This window comes from Schistocerca nitens, chromosome 9 (assembly GCF_023898315.1).
Source record: "Schistocerca nitens isolate TAMUIC-IGC-003100 chromosome 9, iqSchNite1.1, whole genome shotgun sequence".
Taxonomy (NCBI): domain Eukaryota; kingdom Metazoa; phylum Arthropoda; class Insecta; order Orthoptera; family Acrididae; genus Schistocerca; species Schistocerca nitens.
The window spans coordinates 295,855,460-295,875,131 of record NC_064622.1 but is presented as its reverse complement, the minus strand read 5'-3'; the positions used below and the strand labels follow the sequence as shown (position 1 = coordinate 295,875,131).

General features: G+C 40.8%; 1 protein-coding gene across 3 annotated transcripts in view; it reads left to right on the top strand.

Moving 5' to 3' along the window:
- Positions 1-19,672, top strand: part of LOC126203878 (osteopetrosis-associated transmembrane protein 1) — a 275,137-nt gene that overhangs the window by 78,771 nt on the left and 176,694 nt on the right. For 2 of the 3 annotated variants that reach the window (XM_049938257.1, XM_049938259.1), the window contains exon 5: positions 14,018-14,186. In XM_049938257.1, coding sequence (XP_049794214.1) covers positions 14,018-14,186 — 169 coding nt within the window. Of the gene's footprint in view, positions 1-14,017; positions 14,343-19,672 lie in introns of those variants that run through there. The other variant, XM_049938258.1, reaches the window with a different exon arrangement.

Below are 19,672 nucleotides of genomic sequence, written 5' to 3'. Positions count from 1 at the left end.
ATTCATGCTATTAGTTTTGGTTTTCTGACCTCATTTTATTTCCACGTTATTGACTGTCAAGCATTAATCACTTTGCAGAACAATGAATTTATTTTTGTTGGTTTGCTAAGGAAATTTGGCTTTTATTAATATTTTCCACACAGGCAGACAATTTATTTGAAATGAAGTGTTTTGTTCCAAGCTATTAGTTAGTTTCAACTGTTCACTGAATTTGAAGCGCACATTTTCATCTTCTGGCATGTATGACATTATGCCATAATAAAGAATGAAACATGAGATAATACAGTAATGGTGACCCAAATAAATCAGCATCCCGAAAATCTCATTGAAAAGCTTTAGCGGAATTTTAAATATCTGCCTTTCATGAAATACTATCTTTCCTAATTGCAAGACATCTTTCAACATTTGTCTGGTTCCTCATCTAGGCCTGACATTATTTCTTAATTTGTGTTGTTTATGTCTTAAATTTACAGAATGCCATTCTTTGGTAAATTATACACTGGTAGCACACTGTGTTTTATCATTGTAACTCCCTGCGATACTTCATATTTGCTACTGGAGTAGGATATAAACTGACAGTTACACCATTTCCTTATTTCACAAGCAACATTAATAATTTTTATACAGTTTGAAAAAGTCATAAAACGGTTATTGTTCTAAGTCCTGGTGTGTACAAACAACTGTTCTTTTTATTTTTTCAAGAAATTTGTATTCCTTCTTACTAGCTTTCTGCAATGCTGTGTCGATGTAAACTTGAGTGGAAATGTTAAGTAACACTATTGCAGAGTACGAGGGGTGGGGGTAGGGGTAGGGGTGGGGGCAGGGGGATGGAACACCTTGTTCAATTCAGCACATAGCAAAATATAAGGCTACTATTAGTTGTAGAGTCTAGTTTTGAAACGAATATTGTGCTAAGGTCTGCTTTCTAATTTTGCATTCCTTAATTGTCCTAAGTGCAATAACTTCATATGCCCACTTCAAACAATATGCCGCATTGCTGCATGTGCTCGTCTGATGCCCCACTAAACATTAAATTCCTAACAGAGATGCGACGAAAGGTGTACGAGCAGAGCAAACATCAAGCACGGTCTTGCTCTGTCGTTCATAGCTGCGCATGCTCAGTAACGCCTGTCCTCAGGTGCTCTGTAGCAGCTGCAACTGTTTCTAACAGGTTGTGGGAAAATATTGCGGATAGTGGTTGGAGAGGTGTTACTTTCCAAGTATATTTCCTTTTATGCAACATGAATTATGTTAACCATGGGAATGTGCAATGAATTTCGTAAATCACAGAGGATTTGACTCTCATTCAAAATACTTTGATGACCAGCCATTCAAAAAATTTTTGGCCCAGAAAACCAGACATTTCTCATCATTTAAAATTTTACTGGCACATTTGTGTTTGTTATAACTGAAAGGGTAAAACATGCAAAAAAGACCATTATTATATGTGAAATGTAAGCTTTTCTTCTTGCTATATTACATGTATATTAATGTAAACCATGAACTTTTCCTGTTTGTGTGTTCGTGCTATTTAACAATGATGTTGCTGTTGGCTGACTACATCAAGAGTCCTATGCTCAATATATGCTATCATCTGCGGTCATTTTCTGGTGAGATAACGTGATGTGAGCTATGCTTGGCTGATGAAATCGCATCACAATCTCAATTTCAGAGCTTCAGAAACTACCATAATGCATTTGGTTGAATTCTTATTTATACTTTCATAGTATGAAAATATGCAGTGTACATGTTGTTGCACATCAAGTATCTTTGGAAAACATGCCATAAAGTGACAGGTAGTTCTAAGCCATTGTATAAAATCTTTACTATTCAAAGGATTAATAAACTTCTTCCGATTGAAAGTATACTGTCACTTAACATGGAGAAAGTGTGTTTTCACTTGGACAAATGTGTGTTAGTGTATTCTTAACTGGGAGATTCAACAAAAACCTGGAAAAGTTTTTTCCTTGTCTATGTATAGAGCCCAGTCTGCATATCGATGTTGCTTTGTACATCCCTCTACATGCTCTGATGATTCTGGCGTGAAATATCTTTGTTTACCTGACTTCAGTTTGGTCCATTGTACTCTATGGCACCGTGAGTCATTTGTGGGCACATGAGAATCCTCAAGTAACTACAGTATGCCAATATCAACATTGTTTTGCAGTGAACATTTGGGGTGGTATGGTGGACAATCAGTTACTCGGACCGCATGTTATCCATAGCATTTGACGGGCAGAGTGTGTCGACAGCTTTTAGATAATGAATTGGGTGGTCTGCTTCATCATATCACACTCGCTACATGAACCAACTTAAAGTATATGTACAATGTTGGCTCTGCACATTTCAGTTGGGAGGCAAGAGAGTATCTCCATGATACTTACCCAATAAGTGGATAGGTTATGCAGGCCCAGTTGCCTGGCCCACCAGATCTCCAGTTCTTAATCCTGTCGATTTCTAGCTTTGGGGCCGTCTCGAGGAGCTTGTGTATGGTGGTGGAATTGAGAAAATAGCACAACTACAGCAGTGAATTCGAAATGGCTTTGCAGCTGTGAAGACTGAGTTAAACAGAGCCTGCAACCTTCAGAGAGTGGCAAGATGTAGAGCAAGCCACTGTCTTCGTCTACAAAGACATCATTTTGAACATGTTCTGTGGAAAATGTAATTTTCGTAGTTGTGTTGAATTTCGAGCCCCTTCATGTCATTGCTTTCTGAGAAGAAATAAGTTTGTGTTGCTTGTCTTGCACATTGGTCTCTACTCTACTGCACAACTCTGAAATAAAGCAATTTCAGACAAAAAATTTATTTACATTTTATGCTTATTTTGAGGCATATATTACCTCCACAAAGTGTGTACAGTTTTGAATCAGCCTGTATATATTTCTCTTATTGGTGTGTGTGTGTGTGTGTGTGTGTGTGTGTGTGTGTGTGTGTGTCAAAATCAAAATGAGTATCTTATGAAATGATGTTAATGATGTTTTATTTACTTTTTATCCTGCCAATCACATTGAAAAATTGGGCATCTCCTGCTACTTCAACAGTGCCAGCTTAAAAATCCAAGTCCGCAGCTTGTGGTCTCGCAGTCGTGTCTCACTTCCCAAGCACGGGGTTGCGGGTTTAATTCTCAGGGAGAAAGGGGGGGGGGGGTCAGGGATTTTCATCTGCCTTGAGATGACTGGGAGTTTGTGTTGTCCTCGTCATTTCATCATCATTCATGAAAGTGGCAAGATTGGACTGATCAAAGGTTGGGAATTTGTACGGGTGTCGATAACTGCGCATTGAGTGCCCCACAAACCAAACATCATCATTTTAAAATCCAAAGTAGGTAACACACAACAGCAATTTTAATAATTAAATAGTGCTATGCTACTTCTTTAATGACACTCGTTCATTTCCACTTCATGTTCAAAGCAGAGAAATCTGTAGCACTAGTTACAGTTTACAAATTGTGCACTTTGACACAATGGAAAAGCATGGTAGCAATGTCACAATAGTATTTCACAAACGTCTTATGCATTCCACAGTGTAATACTTCACGCGTGGGCATTAAATGGTTGCAGTGGGGCAGAGTGAGTGACAAACAACAAACAAATGGTGCAAGTGAAAGTTTAAAAGCTGTCCTTTCAGAAGGCCGTAACTGTGTGCTATCAGAATTATATCCCTAATTTCCAAGCAGGATCAATTGATAGGGCTGATGCTGTGCTTTCTTCTCCCTTCAAATATGAGGTCAAGTTGGTGATGTTTACTTGCTATACACACAAGAAATGAGATTGCTTGCATGATTAAGGCATTATTCAATGTGTGTGGCTGGTTCCAGTCTAATATATTTTTCTTAGCACTATAGATTTTCATAAACAATAAATTCTGTGTCTTGTAACCCTTGCCTTTTATTGACATGTACTTATAATTGCGCACACAGTGTGCAGAACAGCCTGAAACTTAACATGTACAATAGTATGAAACTGAACATATTGAAACTTTATGCTGTATACAAAATTACTAATTTATTACCATGTAAAGATAAGGGAGATGACTCACCAAGAGGCAGAAGCACTGTTTCGTCAATAGGTACACAAGCAACACTCCCTCCCCCAATCCCCTGCCACAGGGATCATACCCTTGTGGAAGAACCAGATCCAAGACTTGCCCAATCCACCCACCCAGCACCAACTACTCCAGTCCCATTCCAGGCTTACCCTACCCCATCAGTGGCTGGGCCACCTGTGAAAGCAGCCATGTTATATACCAGCTCTGCTGTAACCACTGCACAGCATTTTACATTGGTATGACAACCAACCAACTGTCAACTAGAATTAATGGCCACCACCAAACTGTTGCCAAAAACAAGGTACCACCCAGTGACACATCATGCAGCGGAGCTCAACATGCAAGATTTCAATGACTGTACTCCCACCACCTATCCAGTAGACTGTGTGTGTGTGTGTGTGTGTGTGTGTGCGTGTGTGTGCGTGCGCGCACATGCACACGTTTTTTCAACAAACTTGAAAAAGGAAGTTCATTCCCAAAGCTATCAAAGCTCCATACCTTTTATTTGTGTACCTATCGACGAAGTGGCACTTCTGCCTTTCAGTGAGACATCTCCTTTATTCCTAAATAATTCGTAATTCTCAACAAGAGCTTTCTGTATGTTGTTATAATTACGCCATGCATTTTTACAGAATTCTGTCCCATAAGATCTCAGAACTTCCACCAGGCATCAATAAAAGTACTGTTGACTTGACTTGCAAGTACTATGAATAGTTCAAAATGCCATGCAACAATTACATACTGTTTCTAATAATGACTTTTCACTCAACAACTGCTCTCAACTCGTTCTTCAACCTTATATCCCTATAAACTCTTCAACTCCACTTCTGCCTTGTTTGGTTGTTCTCTATACATATACACTCCTGGAAATGGAAAAAAGAACACATTGACACCGGTGTGTCAGACCCACCATACTTGCTCCGGACACTGCGAGAGGGCTGTACAAGCAATGATCACACGCACGGCACAGCGGACACACCAGGAACCGCGGTGTTGGCCGTCGAATGGCGCTAGCTGCGCAGCATTTGTGCACCGCCGCCGTCAGTGTCAGCCAGTTTGCCGTGGCATACGGAGCTCCATCGCAGTCTTTAACACTGATAGCATGCCGCGACAGCATGGACGTGAACCGTATGTGCAGTTGACGGACTTTGAGCGAGGGCGTATAGTGGGCATGCGGGAGGCCGGGTGGACGTACCGCCGAATTGCTCAACACTTGGGGCGTGAGGTCTCCACAGTACATCGATGTTGTCGCCAGTGGTTGGCGGAAGGTGCACGTGCCCGTCGACCTGGGACCGGACCGCAGCGACGCACGGATGCACGCCAAGACCGTAGGATCCTACGCAGTGCCGTAGGGGACCGCACCGCCACTTCCCAGCAAATTAGGGACACTGTTGCTCCTGGGGTATCGGCGAGGACCATTCGCAACCGTCTCCATGAAGCTGGGCTACGGTCCCGCACACCGTTAGGCCGTCTTCCGCTCACGCCCCAACATCGTGCAGCCCGCCTCCAGTGGTGTCGCGACAGGCGTGAATGGAGGGACGAATGGAGACGTGTCGTCTTCAGCGATAAGAGTCGCTTCTGCCTTGGTGCCAATGATGGTCGTATGCGTGTTTGGCGCCATGCAGGTGAGCGCCACAGTCAGGACTGCATACGACCGAGGCACACAGGGCCAACACCCGGCATCATGGTGTGGGGAGCGATCTCCTACACTGGCCGTACACCACTGGTGATCATCGAGGGGACACTGAATAGTGCACGGTACATCCAAACCGTCATCGAACCCATCGTTCTACCATTCCTAGACCGGCAAGGGAACTTGCTGTTCCAACAGGACAATGCACGTCCGCATGTATCCCGTGCCACCCAACGTGCTCTAGAAGGTGTAAATCAACTACCCTGGCCAGCAAGATCTCCGGATCTGTCCCCCATTGAGCATGTTTGGGACTGGATGAAGCGTCGTCTCACGCGGTCTGCACGTCCAGCACGAACGCTGGTCCAACTGAGGCGCCAGGTGGAAATGGCATGGCAAGCCGTTCCACAGGACTACATCCAGCATCTCTACGATCGTCTCCATGGGAGAATAGCAGCCTGCATTGCTGTGAAAGGTGGATATACACTGTACTAGTGCCGACATTGTGCATGCTCTGTTGCCTGTGTCTTTGTGCCTGTGGTTCTGTCAGTGTGATCATGTGATGTATCTGACCCCAGGAATGTGTCAATAAAGTTTCCCCTTCCTGGGACAATGAATTCACGGTGTTCTTATTTCAATTTCCAGGAGTGTATATAAGTTGGATTGAATTTCTAGCAGGAATTCAGAAATTATTGACCTAGTCTTAATTCATACAGTTGATGGCCGTGTAATTTTAAAACCTAACATAACAGTAGTAACACGTATCTCCTTGTAGTTCTCGGTAATTCATAGTCTCTTTAAACATAAATTAATCAAATCCTACATTTCTGGGGCAGAATTTACGCAATATTCATATAACTTGTTTACATAAACAATGAAATCTTCAAATAACTTCCAAATTATTGCGTATTAGTTAAAAAGAATCAGGAAACTAAGTATTTTAAGATCAGTATAGGTCAGCGTTACAACAAAACATTATTACCAAAGTTGAAATTTTTAGAGCACATAGTGCTAGGAATTAGCAAAATATAAATTACAGTCTGATTTCATAAGAAATTGGAAAAATAACTTAAGGCATAATTTTGATAAATATTAGTCCAAAAATATACTTGTAAAAAGAGAAAATAGCATTTACTTATTTTAGGAGTGACACAGGAGCAAATGAAAGTGCTCCACTAACCTATTTTGATTGTACAGATAGTTACTGACAAGGGAACCTCCCCATCGCACCCCCCTCAGATTTAGTTATAAGTTGGCACAGTGGATAGGCCTTGAAAAACTGAACACAGATCAATCGAGAAAACAGGAAGAAGTTGTGTGGAACTATGAGAAAAATAAGCAAAATATACAAACTGAGTAGCCCATGCGCAACATAGGCAACATCAAGGAGAATCTGAGCTCAGGAGCGCCGTGGTCCCGTGGTTAACATGAGCAGATGCAAAAGGAGAGGTCCTTGGTTCGAGTCTTCCCTCGAGTGAAAAGTTTAATTTTTTATTTTCAGACAATTATTAGCTGTGTCCATCCGTCTGTCAAATGTTTTTGGTTCCCATTGGAGAGGCACGTCCTTTCGTCTACTAATCACACGGTTTTGCGGTGCGGTTGCAAAACACAGACACTAAACTTATTACAGTGAACAGAGACGTCAATGAATGAACGGACAGATTGTAACTTTGCGAAAATAAAGAAAGTAAACATTTCACTTGAGGGAAGACTTGAATCAAGGACCTCTCCTTCCGCAGCTGCTCACGCTAACCACGGGACCATGGCGCTCCTGAGCTCACATTATCCTTGATGTTGCCTATCTTGCGCATGGACTACTCAGTTTGTATACTTTGCTTATTTTTTTCATAGTTCCACACAACTTCTTCCTGATTTCTCGATTGATCTGTGTTCAGGGTTTCAAGGCCAAGGCCTATCCACTGTGCCAACTTATAACAAAATCTGGGGGGGGGGGGGGGTGCGACGGGGAGGTTCCCTTGTGAGTGTAGCAAACTGGATAATCCAGTGGAAGAAAAGTCTGTGTAATTGAATCAAACAATATGTAATACATTCCTGCTGTTATGAAAATACAACTATAAATCTGTTATGAGGATCATTCTAAAAGTAGAGAACATTTTGATTTTACAAGCTATGTGATTCTTTCGTCACCCTCTCTGTGTCGTAGACCTATCTTAATTATTGGCACCAGTATGATGCTAGCAGTGAGCAGGAATGGTGTTTTACTGATCATTTGTGCAGTTTTAAAATAAGTGACAGTATTACCAATCCCACTAAGTGTAAGGTTCATAGTGTAATAAGATTTATAAATGCAAAAACCTCACCTTATCAGAATTTACAGACAAATAACTGAAGTTTGTGGAAATGTGATGAATGAAGCTGCAGTTTGAAAATGGTGGGTGGATGAATATTCATGATGAACTGTCAAGCCAACCTTCAGTCGTCACTGATGAGCACAAATGAAGGATTGTGGAAAAAGTTTGATTGGATAAACATTTCATTTTTGACTGACAGATCTTCAGCTTTCCTTAAATTTCACGATCTGTTCTTTATCAAAATATTGGTGCTGATTTGGGCTATAGAAGAGTGTGTGTGTCAAATGGGTTCCTCTACTTTTGACAGATTAACATAAAAAATGAATAGAAGCTGCTCTGACTTTTCTCACCCAGTACAAGAAGAATGGCGAGGAGTGTTTATACACAGTTACTTGCAATTTGCATTAAAAGTCCAGAAACAAAACACCAGACGATGGAATGGCATTATTCATGATCCTCAATGAAACAAAACAAAGCCAAATAAATTCTGAGTACCAAAAAAGTTATGGCCACAGGTTCTTGGGGATTGAAAGGGCCGGCTACTCGTAGACTTTATGCGTAGGGAAGAGACTGAACTGCAACGGTCCATTGTCAGACACTTCAACTACACCATGCTGTTCCAGACCAACTGTGTGGATTGTTGTCAAGCGACACTGCATTTCTTTATGATAACACTTGATTGCATTCTGTTGTGTTGACAAAGGATTTGCCTTGGCAGTTTAAGTGGGAAGTTTTTGAACATCCTCCTTAGCCCAGACGTGGCCTCGACTGTCTACTTTTTTTTATTTTATTTTTATTTTTATTTTTATTTTTTTAATTTAAGGACTTTCTTAGTGGAAAGCTCTCTGGAAATGACAATGAACTGAAAGAGGATCGTAGTGAATATTTCAACAACATGACAACTACTGAGAGTGAAGAAGACATAGGAAAGCTTGTGGGATGCTGTGATGTGTATAATTTCAACAGAGACTACATAGAAAAATAAATAAGCTATCTAAATATGTTCTTTCATTATGTTAATAAAAATATCTGGAAAAGCAAAGGTCATTCACTTTTAGACATGACCTTAATAGTTCTTTACGCATAATTCAGTGAAAAAATTGAATTTTTTTAAGCAGCAGAATCTTGACAAATTTAAAGTCAACTGATAAGATACCCAAACTGTGTTAGATATGGAATATATAAAAATGTGTTATACAATAAAAATAATAAAAAGCTAACCTAAACACATATTTGCAAAATATTTCAATTCTTTTCTTTTTCTTTCATTCAAGAAGGAAGGACTTGGAAGTTTTCAATAGAGTGAAGAATATTTTTCTACGTGCTTAACACAATTTTACTCACAGTCTCTCTCTCTGCCCATTACCAATTACTGTTTGGATGCAGCCTCACATTTTAGTTCAATATTGACTGTTTCAGCTACATGAAAAGGAGTAAATAAAAAGCTATGTATGTCAGTGTTTATTGCCTTTAACTATTACACTACCTGGTGATGTGCATGTTTGCTTAAAGTACACGTTTTGATTAATTAATAAAACCAAACAATAATATTTATTAAACTTAATGTTGAAAAGGAAAGTTGTTACTCACCATATAGGAGAGTTGCTATATGGTGAGTAGCAACTTTCCTTTTCGTAATATTGTTACGTTCCATCCTGAATTTTCCATTGTTTGATTAAACTTAGTGTTGTAACTTTTATTGAGAGGAGGGAAGCTGTTCTCTATGGGTCAGTGTTACTATATAGTAATAGTGGTCCTATCACTCTTCCCTGGGGTGCTCATGACAGTACCCTTGTCTGTGAGGAACACTTCACTTTTGAGAATAATGTACTGGTTCTAATACTTTAGAAGTCTTCAAGCCACTTGTATATCTGGGAATCTATTCCATATGCTCATACCTCCAATAACAGTCTGCAGAGAGGTACCGTGTCCAGAAATCTGGAAATATGGAATCTGCCTCTTGCCCTTCATTCATAGTTTGTAGTGTATCACCTGAGAAAAGGGCAAACTGAGTTGTGAGCATGCAATGTTGATCGTGATCATAAGCTTCTTGGGCTCAAGAAAATTAATAACTGAGACTATGTTCAAGTATGATTTTTTCCAGTCACTTGGGACTTTGTGTTGCGCAAGAGATCATCAAGTTACATAATGGACCAATTCTGTAGAGAAATCCTTCTAAAGCCAAATTGGGATTTCTTCTGGACCTGCTGACTTATTTATTTACAATGCCCAGGATTTTTTTTCTCTACACCAGGAATGCTTATTACTGTGTCATCCATATGAGAGTGAGTCTGATGGTCAAATGATGGTATGTTTGTATGATTCTCCTGTATGAACAATATCTTAAATGCAGAATGAAAACAATTGGCTTGTGTTTTGCTGCCACACCAGACTGCTCAACAAGTGACTGGATGGAAGCATTAGACCCACTCAGCAATTTTACATAGGAGCAGAATTTTCTCGTGATTTCCCTAAATCACTCCAGGCAAATGCCGGGATGGTTCCTCTGAAAGGGCACGGCCGACTTCCTTCCCCATCCTTCCCTAATCCGATGAGACTGATGACCACGCTGTCTGGTCTCCTTCCCCAAAACCAACCAACCACCCAGAATTTTCTCAGTTTCCCTGACAGATCGTTTTGTTAAAGTATGGTGATGGTAGTTGTACACTTCATATACAGACACACGAATTTCTACTAAGCTTTGCCTGTCGTTATTTGTGCCTTCCCTTTTGAACCAAGAGTACAACAGCCTCTGCTTCCTCAGCATGTTCTGAATTTCATTGTTAAGCCATGGTGGGTCTTTTCTGTCCTTAATTCACTTACTAGGCACGTAGTTTTTTGGACCATGGTTTATTATTATTACTATTATTATTATTCTGTGTCCATTTTACTGGAACTAAGCTATGTTAGTACGGAACCAACCTTTTGTCCACATAAGAACCCCGATCCATCACTGAAAAATTGATGCTGACCTGCCTACCTGCTGACAAAGGCTCCACCGCAGTGTTTATGGACCATAAAGATTACCTGCCAGAGGTCTCTGTCGCCTGTCAAATACCTCCACCTGCAAACCCTGCCACAGAAATCCCACAGGGTGTCCAGTCCCTCCTCAAATCCTATGGCTGATCTCAGAAGCTCTCACTGTGTCTGTCTATCTCCTTACCCTTAACACTCCCCACACTCCTACCTTCTACATGCTTCCTGAAGTTTATAAACCAAACCTCCCAGGACTCCCCATTGTGCCTGGTTACTGTTCCCTGACGGAGAATCTCTGCTTTTCCAGACCAACACCTTCAGCCCGTTACCCATAATCTACCCTTATACGTAAAAGCCACCAAACTTTTCCTTGACTAACTCTCCATAGTGCCTGTTCCTTTACCACCCTCTGTCCTGTTTATCACTATTGAAGCCACCTCCCTCTACATTAACATCGCCATTGCCCATGGCCTAGCTGTTATTGAACACTATCTTTCCCAATGCCCAACTGATTCTGATCTTATATCCTCCTTCCTGCTTGCCATGACCAAACTAAAATCCTTACCCACAATTACTTTTCCTTTGAAGGCATTAAGTACAAAAAAACCTGTGGTACAGCAATGGGCAGCCGCAGGCCACCATCTCATGGCGACTTAGTCATTGGCCGTCAGGAGGAATCCTTTCTAACCATTCAGCATCCCAAACCCCCACCTGTTTCAGATTCATAGAGTACATTTTTATGATCTGGACTTAGGACGAGGACTTGTTGTCTACGTTTCTCCAGAGCCTCAACACCTTCCCCATTCACTTCATCTGGTCCTCCTCAACACAAGAAACCACCTTCCTCTCTTGACTTAGTCCCACGCAGGACTGTTAATGAGATGAGAGAAGCAATTTGGGCAACTCTGTTTTACAGAATATCCACTGATGAGCATCCACAGTAAGTCCTCTTCCCTAAAGGAAACATTTCGTGGTGCAAGTATAATGGACAAATCATACACAAAACACCCCATGCCAGAAACTGTTATGGTAGAACTGAAGCCAAGATATTGAGATCTTTCAGATGCTAAACACATGGAAAAATGTTTACATGGCAAAACATACACTCCAAATGAAAGCTTCAATTGTTGCATTTGGGAATGCGTGCCAGAAACTGTTATTTTGGCAGTCAGCTTTTCAGATTGGTGTGATGGACACCATAATATGTTTTCATGTTGGAGTAACAAGCAGATTAAAAACCATGAACAGAGTTGGCACGAAAACTGAAGACAACATGAAAAGTGGGGTGGTATGAGTGGACAGGCTGAAGTTGAAACAGCTGTTAAAAGCATGACGGAGGTCAGAATAACAAAGAAAAGAAAGAAAACTAAAGAAGATGAAAAGGACACTTGGAATCAACGAAATTTTGGAGGTGGAAAGTTTTGACATGTTGTCATTGAGAAGAAAATGACATTCAGATCTTTAGTTTGTTTCCCGTAATCAACATTTTTGTATGCTTGTGTGTCATTACCTTTTTAACAAAATGCGTGAATAATAATCTAGTGCTTGCTTACACAGTGAACCACATTATTCAAAAATGTATTTAATATTTTAAGCTCGAGCATGTCATCTGTCCTTAAATTATCAGGAAAAAATTGACTTCTAAAAAATATTTCTTAAAAATATACAAAACAATCCTGGTTTACTGTTTCAAAAATAATTAAAAGAATAAAATTTGTTTTTGCATTTTGTTGTGAGTAGTGTGGATGTACAGTGTAGCTAACATGAAAACTACACATAATTCAGTGCATAAGATGAAAATCAATAATTCACTCTTGATACGTAGTCCCCAGATTAAAATTTTTTTGTTTTCACGTAGAGGTCACAATATACTAATTTGGTTAAAGTTCCATTTTAATGTCTCTTCAGTTTTTGAGTTACTAAATTTCAAATACTAGTGCTAACTACGGACCATGAAATCCAGCTCCCCTTAAATGGATCATTTCATACAGTTTTTGGTCACATCATTTTGATCTGTAACATAAGATTACTAGCATTTTCTCATATTTCACAGTGTTTCATATGCCCTTTTAAGTATAAATTAATCTATGACATACTTTTTTGAATCAACATTTAAGCAGTAGTCATTACTACATTTTTGTACAAGGTATCTGAAGAGGAATGGTCAGTGTTCAAGGATATGCCAGAAACAATCATTTGAAGCAAAAACATGCAATGAACACGAGTTATGATGTGTATACCTTAAGAACTACGAACAATTCTTCAGCGTTCAAAACTGTGAAATGAATATCTTTTATTGCAGTCTTGTTGCCTTCCGTATTTTGAGAGGTGGTAGTATGGACCAGAAGGAGAAAAAAAAAAGTCCAGTAAACATGAACACTAAAGTGAATACCTCTAGAGCTACGGGCATTTGTTCATATTCACTACTGTGAAACATCTCTCTTCCATTGAACAAATGCTGACAGTTCTTTGCAGTATGGATTTTAGAGCCCATGTTTACCAGGCTTTTGTTTTGAATGGCTGTTCCAGTCATATCCCTGAACATTGACCATTCCTCCTGAGGCACCTTATATAAACCACAAAATTTTTAAGTAACTTTCAAATTACTGTACATTAAATTGGAAGTTCGCACTTTTCTTGGTGGAAAATAGCAATACTGACGCAAATTATGTAAGGTGTCCACACCACTCTTGACAGAGAGTAGAGAATGGAGTAAACTTCCACGTGGCACCCCATTCAAACAGTTGAAACACGGCACACAGTACAAAAGGATGATATTACTGAGCGTGTCTCCTATAGTTGCTATTCTGGCATAGAATATCATCATAGGTCCATAAAAAATAAGTAAGTGGTGTCTACACCTCAGTGATTAACGAAGCTGTAAAAACTTATTCATCTTTGTTTTGTGATCCCTTGACCACTATACATGTAAATGGAAGCAGATTGAAAATATCTTTAATGAGTTGAAAGTTAGTTGAGGTTATATTATAAGAAGTTTACTTTTGAAATGATTCTATATTAATTCCTCAATCTTTCTCTGTTAATTATACAGATGAACAGAACACGTTCCTTCTGGAGTGGAAAACTGGGTTGTGATAGAAAGAATCATTCAGTTGATGTGTATCTGGTGTGTCTGTTTACACTTATGGCAATAGTACCTGTAATATTTTACACATCTTTGCGGTCTCTGGTTAGGAAGACAGAACACAAACTACTTGTTCGTAAGTATCTTGAACTGATACCAAACAATGTAATTTCGAATACATATATTTGTAACTTACGTACATTCTTTGAAAATGTGTGACTTGACCTACTTCAATGTACATCAACAATCTGCATATACTGAAATACATCCACAGAACATTGCTGTAACAAAATTACTATGTATCATGATTTATGATAATTAATCAACTTCAGTTCTTCTGTAGGGGCTTCACAGTTGTAATCTCCAGTTTTATTCTCATTTTACTCATTGTAGTTTACTTAATTTGGCATTGTCAACCTTGAATACTGAAACTGTTTTATTTAGAAATAGATTTCCCATAGTAATGTAATGGCAAGTTAACACTACAACTTGATCTCAACACATTGTGGAAATGGTTGCTAGATGATACAATGAAAATTAATGCCAAAAATAAATTGTCCAGTTTACAAGGAAAATACCTGTAAAGGGGAGACTGTACTCCATTGGTGGTGAGCAATGCAAATAACTGAGTGTTGCAGTAGTGAGAAACTTCGATTATGCTGACTATGTTAGAAGCATAATAAACAGGAACTATATGAGAAACTTTGATTATGCTGAAGTCTGTCTTTTTTTCCCCCCTCTCTCTTCACTGCCTTTCCATTGGATGTCTTCTTGGTGGCAGTGGTGCTTGGATCTGGTTTGTGATTTGGTCACTCATTTTCTTCCCTTCCAGCATTCTGCAACTTTCACTCATAACTATGTGGTCCTCTTGTTGGGTCTGGCTTACTATGCTACTCCTTTTCCAAATTTTACACAAGTGCAGATTGTGCAGGGAATGTTGCACAGTGTGACCTATGTGCCACTTTTTGCGTCTTTCTTTCTTTGCGCCTAATTCAGAGCTGTGTTTGTGGACACGATTCCATCCCCATTGGTGACAGGCAGTAATCTTGCTGTGTGACTGGTTCTCTTAGCCCCTTCACACCTGACATGGCCTCCAGGCACATGACCATTCAGTAGAATGGAATGGGTACTACTGTTCCCTGCCAGAGCACTATCTTGTTTCCTCTTCTTCTGTGGTTTGCATTGCTCTCCAAGAAATGCATTTCACAGATGACCATTATCCAACATTCCGTGATTGTCGCGTGCTCTATCGGCACCATGCTGATCCCAAGAGAGCATCTGGAGGGATCTGTACTTGGGTTCGTACAGGTATTGTCAGTGAGTGGATTTCCCTGTGTACCTTTTTGGAGGCAATAGCGGTGCGAGTGCAAACAATCTCAGCGATTGCCATTTGCATTGTTTACTTACATTCACACAGGTCACTTACTTGTGTTGAATTGACTCCATCAGTTCAACTTCTACTCCCTGCCTCCCTCCCATTTACCTGTTTTCTCCTGCTTGGGAATGTGCACAACCACCTGTGGGAGAGTACCAAGTACCAGTTCATCTGATGGGAGCCTTCTAATTGAGCAACTTCTCACAGACCATGATCTGTGCTTCCTTAATTATGGTTCTCCCACCTGCTTCAGTGCCACCCATGACATCTTTTCAGCTAACAATCTCTTCTCCTAATCCTATGGCTTCATTTCATTGCTCACTATATGATGACCTTGTGATAGTGACTGCTTTCTGGTGATGCTGTCATTTCTTTGCCACCGCAAGACAGACCGTCTAACACATTGGGCATTTCACAGGACCAATTCCCCTTGTATGCCTCTGGTGTTACATTCACTGCATCTGTCTTATTTTATTGATGAGATTGTGCAATGTGTCTCAGATGCCATCATCTACACCACTGCAATTGTTATTCCCCTTTCTACAGATACTCGCTCCCCCTCTACGTTGGCCAGTGCCATAATGGATCAAAGACATTGAAATATCTGCTCAGGATTTCTGACGAGCCCTGCAACCCGGATATATACACTCTGGGAAATCCAGGAAAAACTTGGGAATTTTTTCGTCCAGGAGAAAACTGGGAAAAACCCAGGATTTTTTTAGAATTCAGGGAATTTTTCATTGTTTCAGTCTTCATTTAAATTTTTGTTATTTGGCTGGCAAGAACTGATAAACTACGAAATGTGTCAAAGGCTTTGGGATGAAGACTATGGAATACTTCATAAAAATAAAGTGCTACCGATGAGAGTGACATCACAGCTGTTTACATTAATTTCGTTAGAGCATTTGCCAGTGGGCTCGCACATGTACAGTTGAGTTGGGTATGGGCAGTACATTTTCACACTTCTGACTACTTGAAGTGTGGCTTTTAGCCATATCAGCAGTAGTAACAAGGAGCCAGATGCTACCCGGAAAATGCTAAGGCTCACTACCTAATCAGTCACAGTAAGAAGCAATGCTAGGACTGCCATGTCTCCTCCCTGGGCTCGTATGCCTTGTCACCTCAGATGTGGGCCAAGCCCACTGGTCTTACGGGTTGTCGCTGTTCAACAGCTGTTCTGGGTCTTGTCCTACGATGTGGTCTTTGTACTGATTCACTTTGTGACAGAATCAGTGTCCTCTTCCCATCTGACTACCTTTCTACTGCAGAAGCAGCAAGTTGAAGATGTTCCCTTATGTTTCATTCCCCACCAAGCTTAATCCTGTAATGAATTGTTCAGTAATTGGGAACTGCATCAGGCTGTTGCCACATCCCACAACACAGTCCCCGTGCCCTGATTCAATTCAAAATCAGATGATTCAATGCCTAAATGTTCTCCAAAGACAAAATTTTCTGAGGGTCTTCATCTTTCTTTGGTTCCAAGGTGTTTTGCCCTTGCAATGGCAGGATAGCATATTTGTTCCAATCCTTAAGCCACGCAGTATCCCAGTGTCTCTTAATAGTTACTGGTCGATTAGCCTGACCAACGTACTCTGTAAGCTGCCTGAAAGGATGGTTGCCTCCAGATTATGCCGAGTTCTTGAATCTCAGGGCCTTTTGTTCCCTATCAGTGTGCTTTCCGGGAGGGATGATCCACAACTGACCATCTGCTTGGACTGGAAACAGCAGACCGCCAGACTTTTTCTAAATGCCAACATCTTGTAGCAGTCTTTCTTGACCTGCATAAGGCTTACAACACCTTGACATCAGCACATTTTACTCACCCTAAATGAATGGGACATTTGAGGACCCCTACCAATTTTCGTTTATGAGTTTTTATCCCACCAGTTGTTCTGGGTTAGAATCAGCACTTTACTCAGCTCCCCACAGGGCCAAGAGAATGGCATCCCACAGGGATCTGTGTTGGGTGTCACTCTCTTCTCATTGGCATCAGTGGGCTAGTGACCTGTATTGTGCCACTGGGCACTCCTGCATTATGTATCAACAACTTTTGCATTTGGTACAACTCCCAATTGGTAGCCTCTGCTGAAAATCAGCTCCAATGGCCATCTGGTGGCCCTGTGCATGGGCTGTTTCCCACGGTTTCAAATTCTCTCTTGCAAAATGCGAATTAGACATTTCTGCCGTTGTACCACAGTCCATCCTGACCCGGAATTCTACATAGGTCTCAGCACCTAGTGTTACACCACAGTCCCATTTATTGTGCCTCCTTTTTGATAAAAAGCTTTCTTGGCTGCCTCGTGTTCATCACCTGAAGACTAGCTGCATGTGAAAGCTTACTGTAGCGAATCATGCTACTCTTCTATGTATTTACTGAAACGTGGTTTCATCCCGACTGGACTATGATTGCCAGGTTATTGGCTCCGTGGCTTCGTCAGCTTTGAAACTGTTCTCAGTTCACCATCGGGGTGTGTGTCCGCCTTTCGGACTAGCCCTGTAGACAAGCTTCTTGCCAAAGTGGTGATCTTTCCTCTTCTGATGTAATGGTATCAGATCTTGATCTCATATACAATCACCATTTGATAATTGCATGATCATCCCATGTATTTGATTTTCTTTACATATGAGGGGTGTTGTGTTTTCTGATTCCCACCCTCGGGTGGGATTACCAATTGAAATGTGCCTCAGATCTCACCTTCCTGAACATTGCTCCTCATGTTTTCTTGCACACTTCCCCTTTGGTGGTGCTCAGGCCAGAGATTAGGACCAATCTTGTCCAAGGTCATAGAGACTTGGTTGTCCCTGTTTTGGTGTCCATGATGTCCAGTTCTTTAAGAGTCATAGAGTGCTACCATCTTTTACACCAACGGCTCTTAAAACTGTGGATCAGATGGGATATGCATTTACATCTCGTCCTGTGTGGAACACTGTTTGTTGTCAGGAACATGTAGTGTATTTACATCAGAGATGACAGCCGTTACCAGAGCCCTCCATTGTATTAAATGGGCCTCCCTTGACCGTGTTTTAATATTACTGACTCAGTGTGCAGTTTCCAGCCTGTTGACTAATGTGATTCTTGTCACCCTTTGTTCTCTGGGCGACTGCCCCATTTAATAAACTCTGTACAATTGAGATGACTGTTGCAGTGTCACGCTCTTCCTTCTGCTTCTCATGGGTAAACGTACCAGGTTAACTTTTAGTTTTCTTTTGTATAATGAGTCACCCCCACTTGTGGTTGTGGAACCTTACAGACTGTAGCTCATATCTTGGTGGTCCTTCACGCTAAAACGGACTTAAGGATCCATTGCCCCTAATATCGGCGGACAATTCAAGGATAGTTGTACTGGATCTAAGTTTGTTCCATGAAAGTGGTTTTTATCCTCACTTTGTAAGGTTTTAACCTACCTCCGGAGCAAGGACAGGGTGGTTGGAGATGGGCCATCTCCCACTGTATGCTAGGTCTGAGAAATCCCAGACCTGACTTCCTTGACCAGGCTACTCTTTCATCATTCTTTTACTCTGTTTTAATCACTTTTAGTTTCGGTTTGCCTCCTTTCTGCCACACAGAATTTTCAGTTCTATTTGTCTCACTTTGTTGAGTAGTTGGCACTCATGATTGTAATGGATCAAGGATGGGACAGCTGTGGATGGGATATTTCTTGTCACATGCCGAGCTCCGGGGATGCCCACCTGCTGACTTTCCTATTTCCTTCATGTTGCTTTTATTGTTGATGGTACAAAAGATGTCATTTACATTTGTAGCCTCTTTCTTTTACTGTTACAAATCTCCTGATTAAATCGGAAAATTTCCTCAGTGGACATCTCTACTTCCAGATGCACCAGTCTTGGCTCAAAGGGCTGATGACCTCGTTGTTTGACCGTTGGCCACCCCCCCCCCCTCCCCCCTCCCGCCTCCATCCCAATCAATTAGTCTCTCAGTCAATGAACCAAATAAACATTGATAGGTAGCTAGAAAGACACAAAAGAATTAACATACCGAAAATTAATCTGACCGAAACTTGAGCATGGAGCTTCCTAGTACTTTAGACTCGGTTTTCATTCCATAGATCCAAAAATGAGATGATTCTCTTGGGTGTGGAACATGTCAGAAAGTATAACAAAAACACATAAAACATTTGAATATGATACTCACTGCCCTGATCATTTGTCAGGTTTTGTCAAAATAGGTGAATACATTACAGTAAACTGGAACTGCTAATATTTACAGAATTAATGCACTGTCAGAA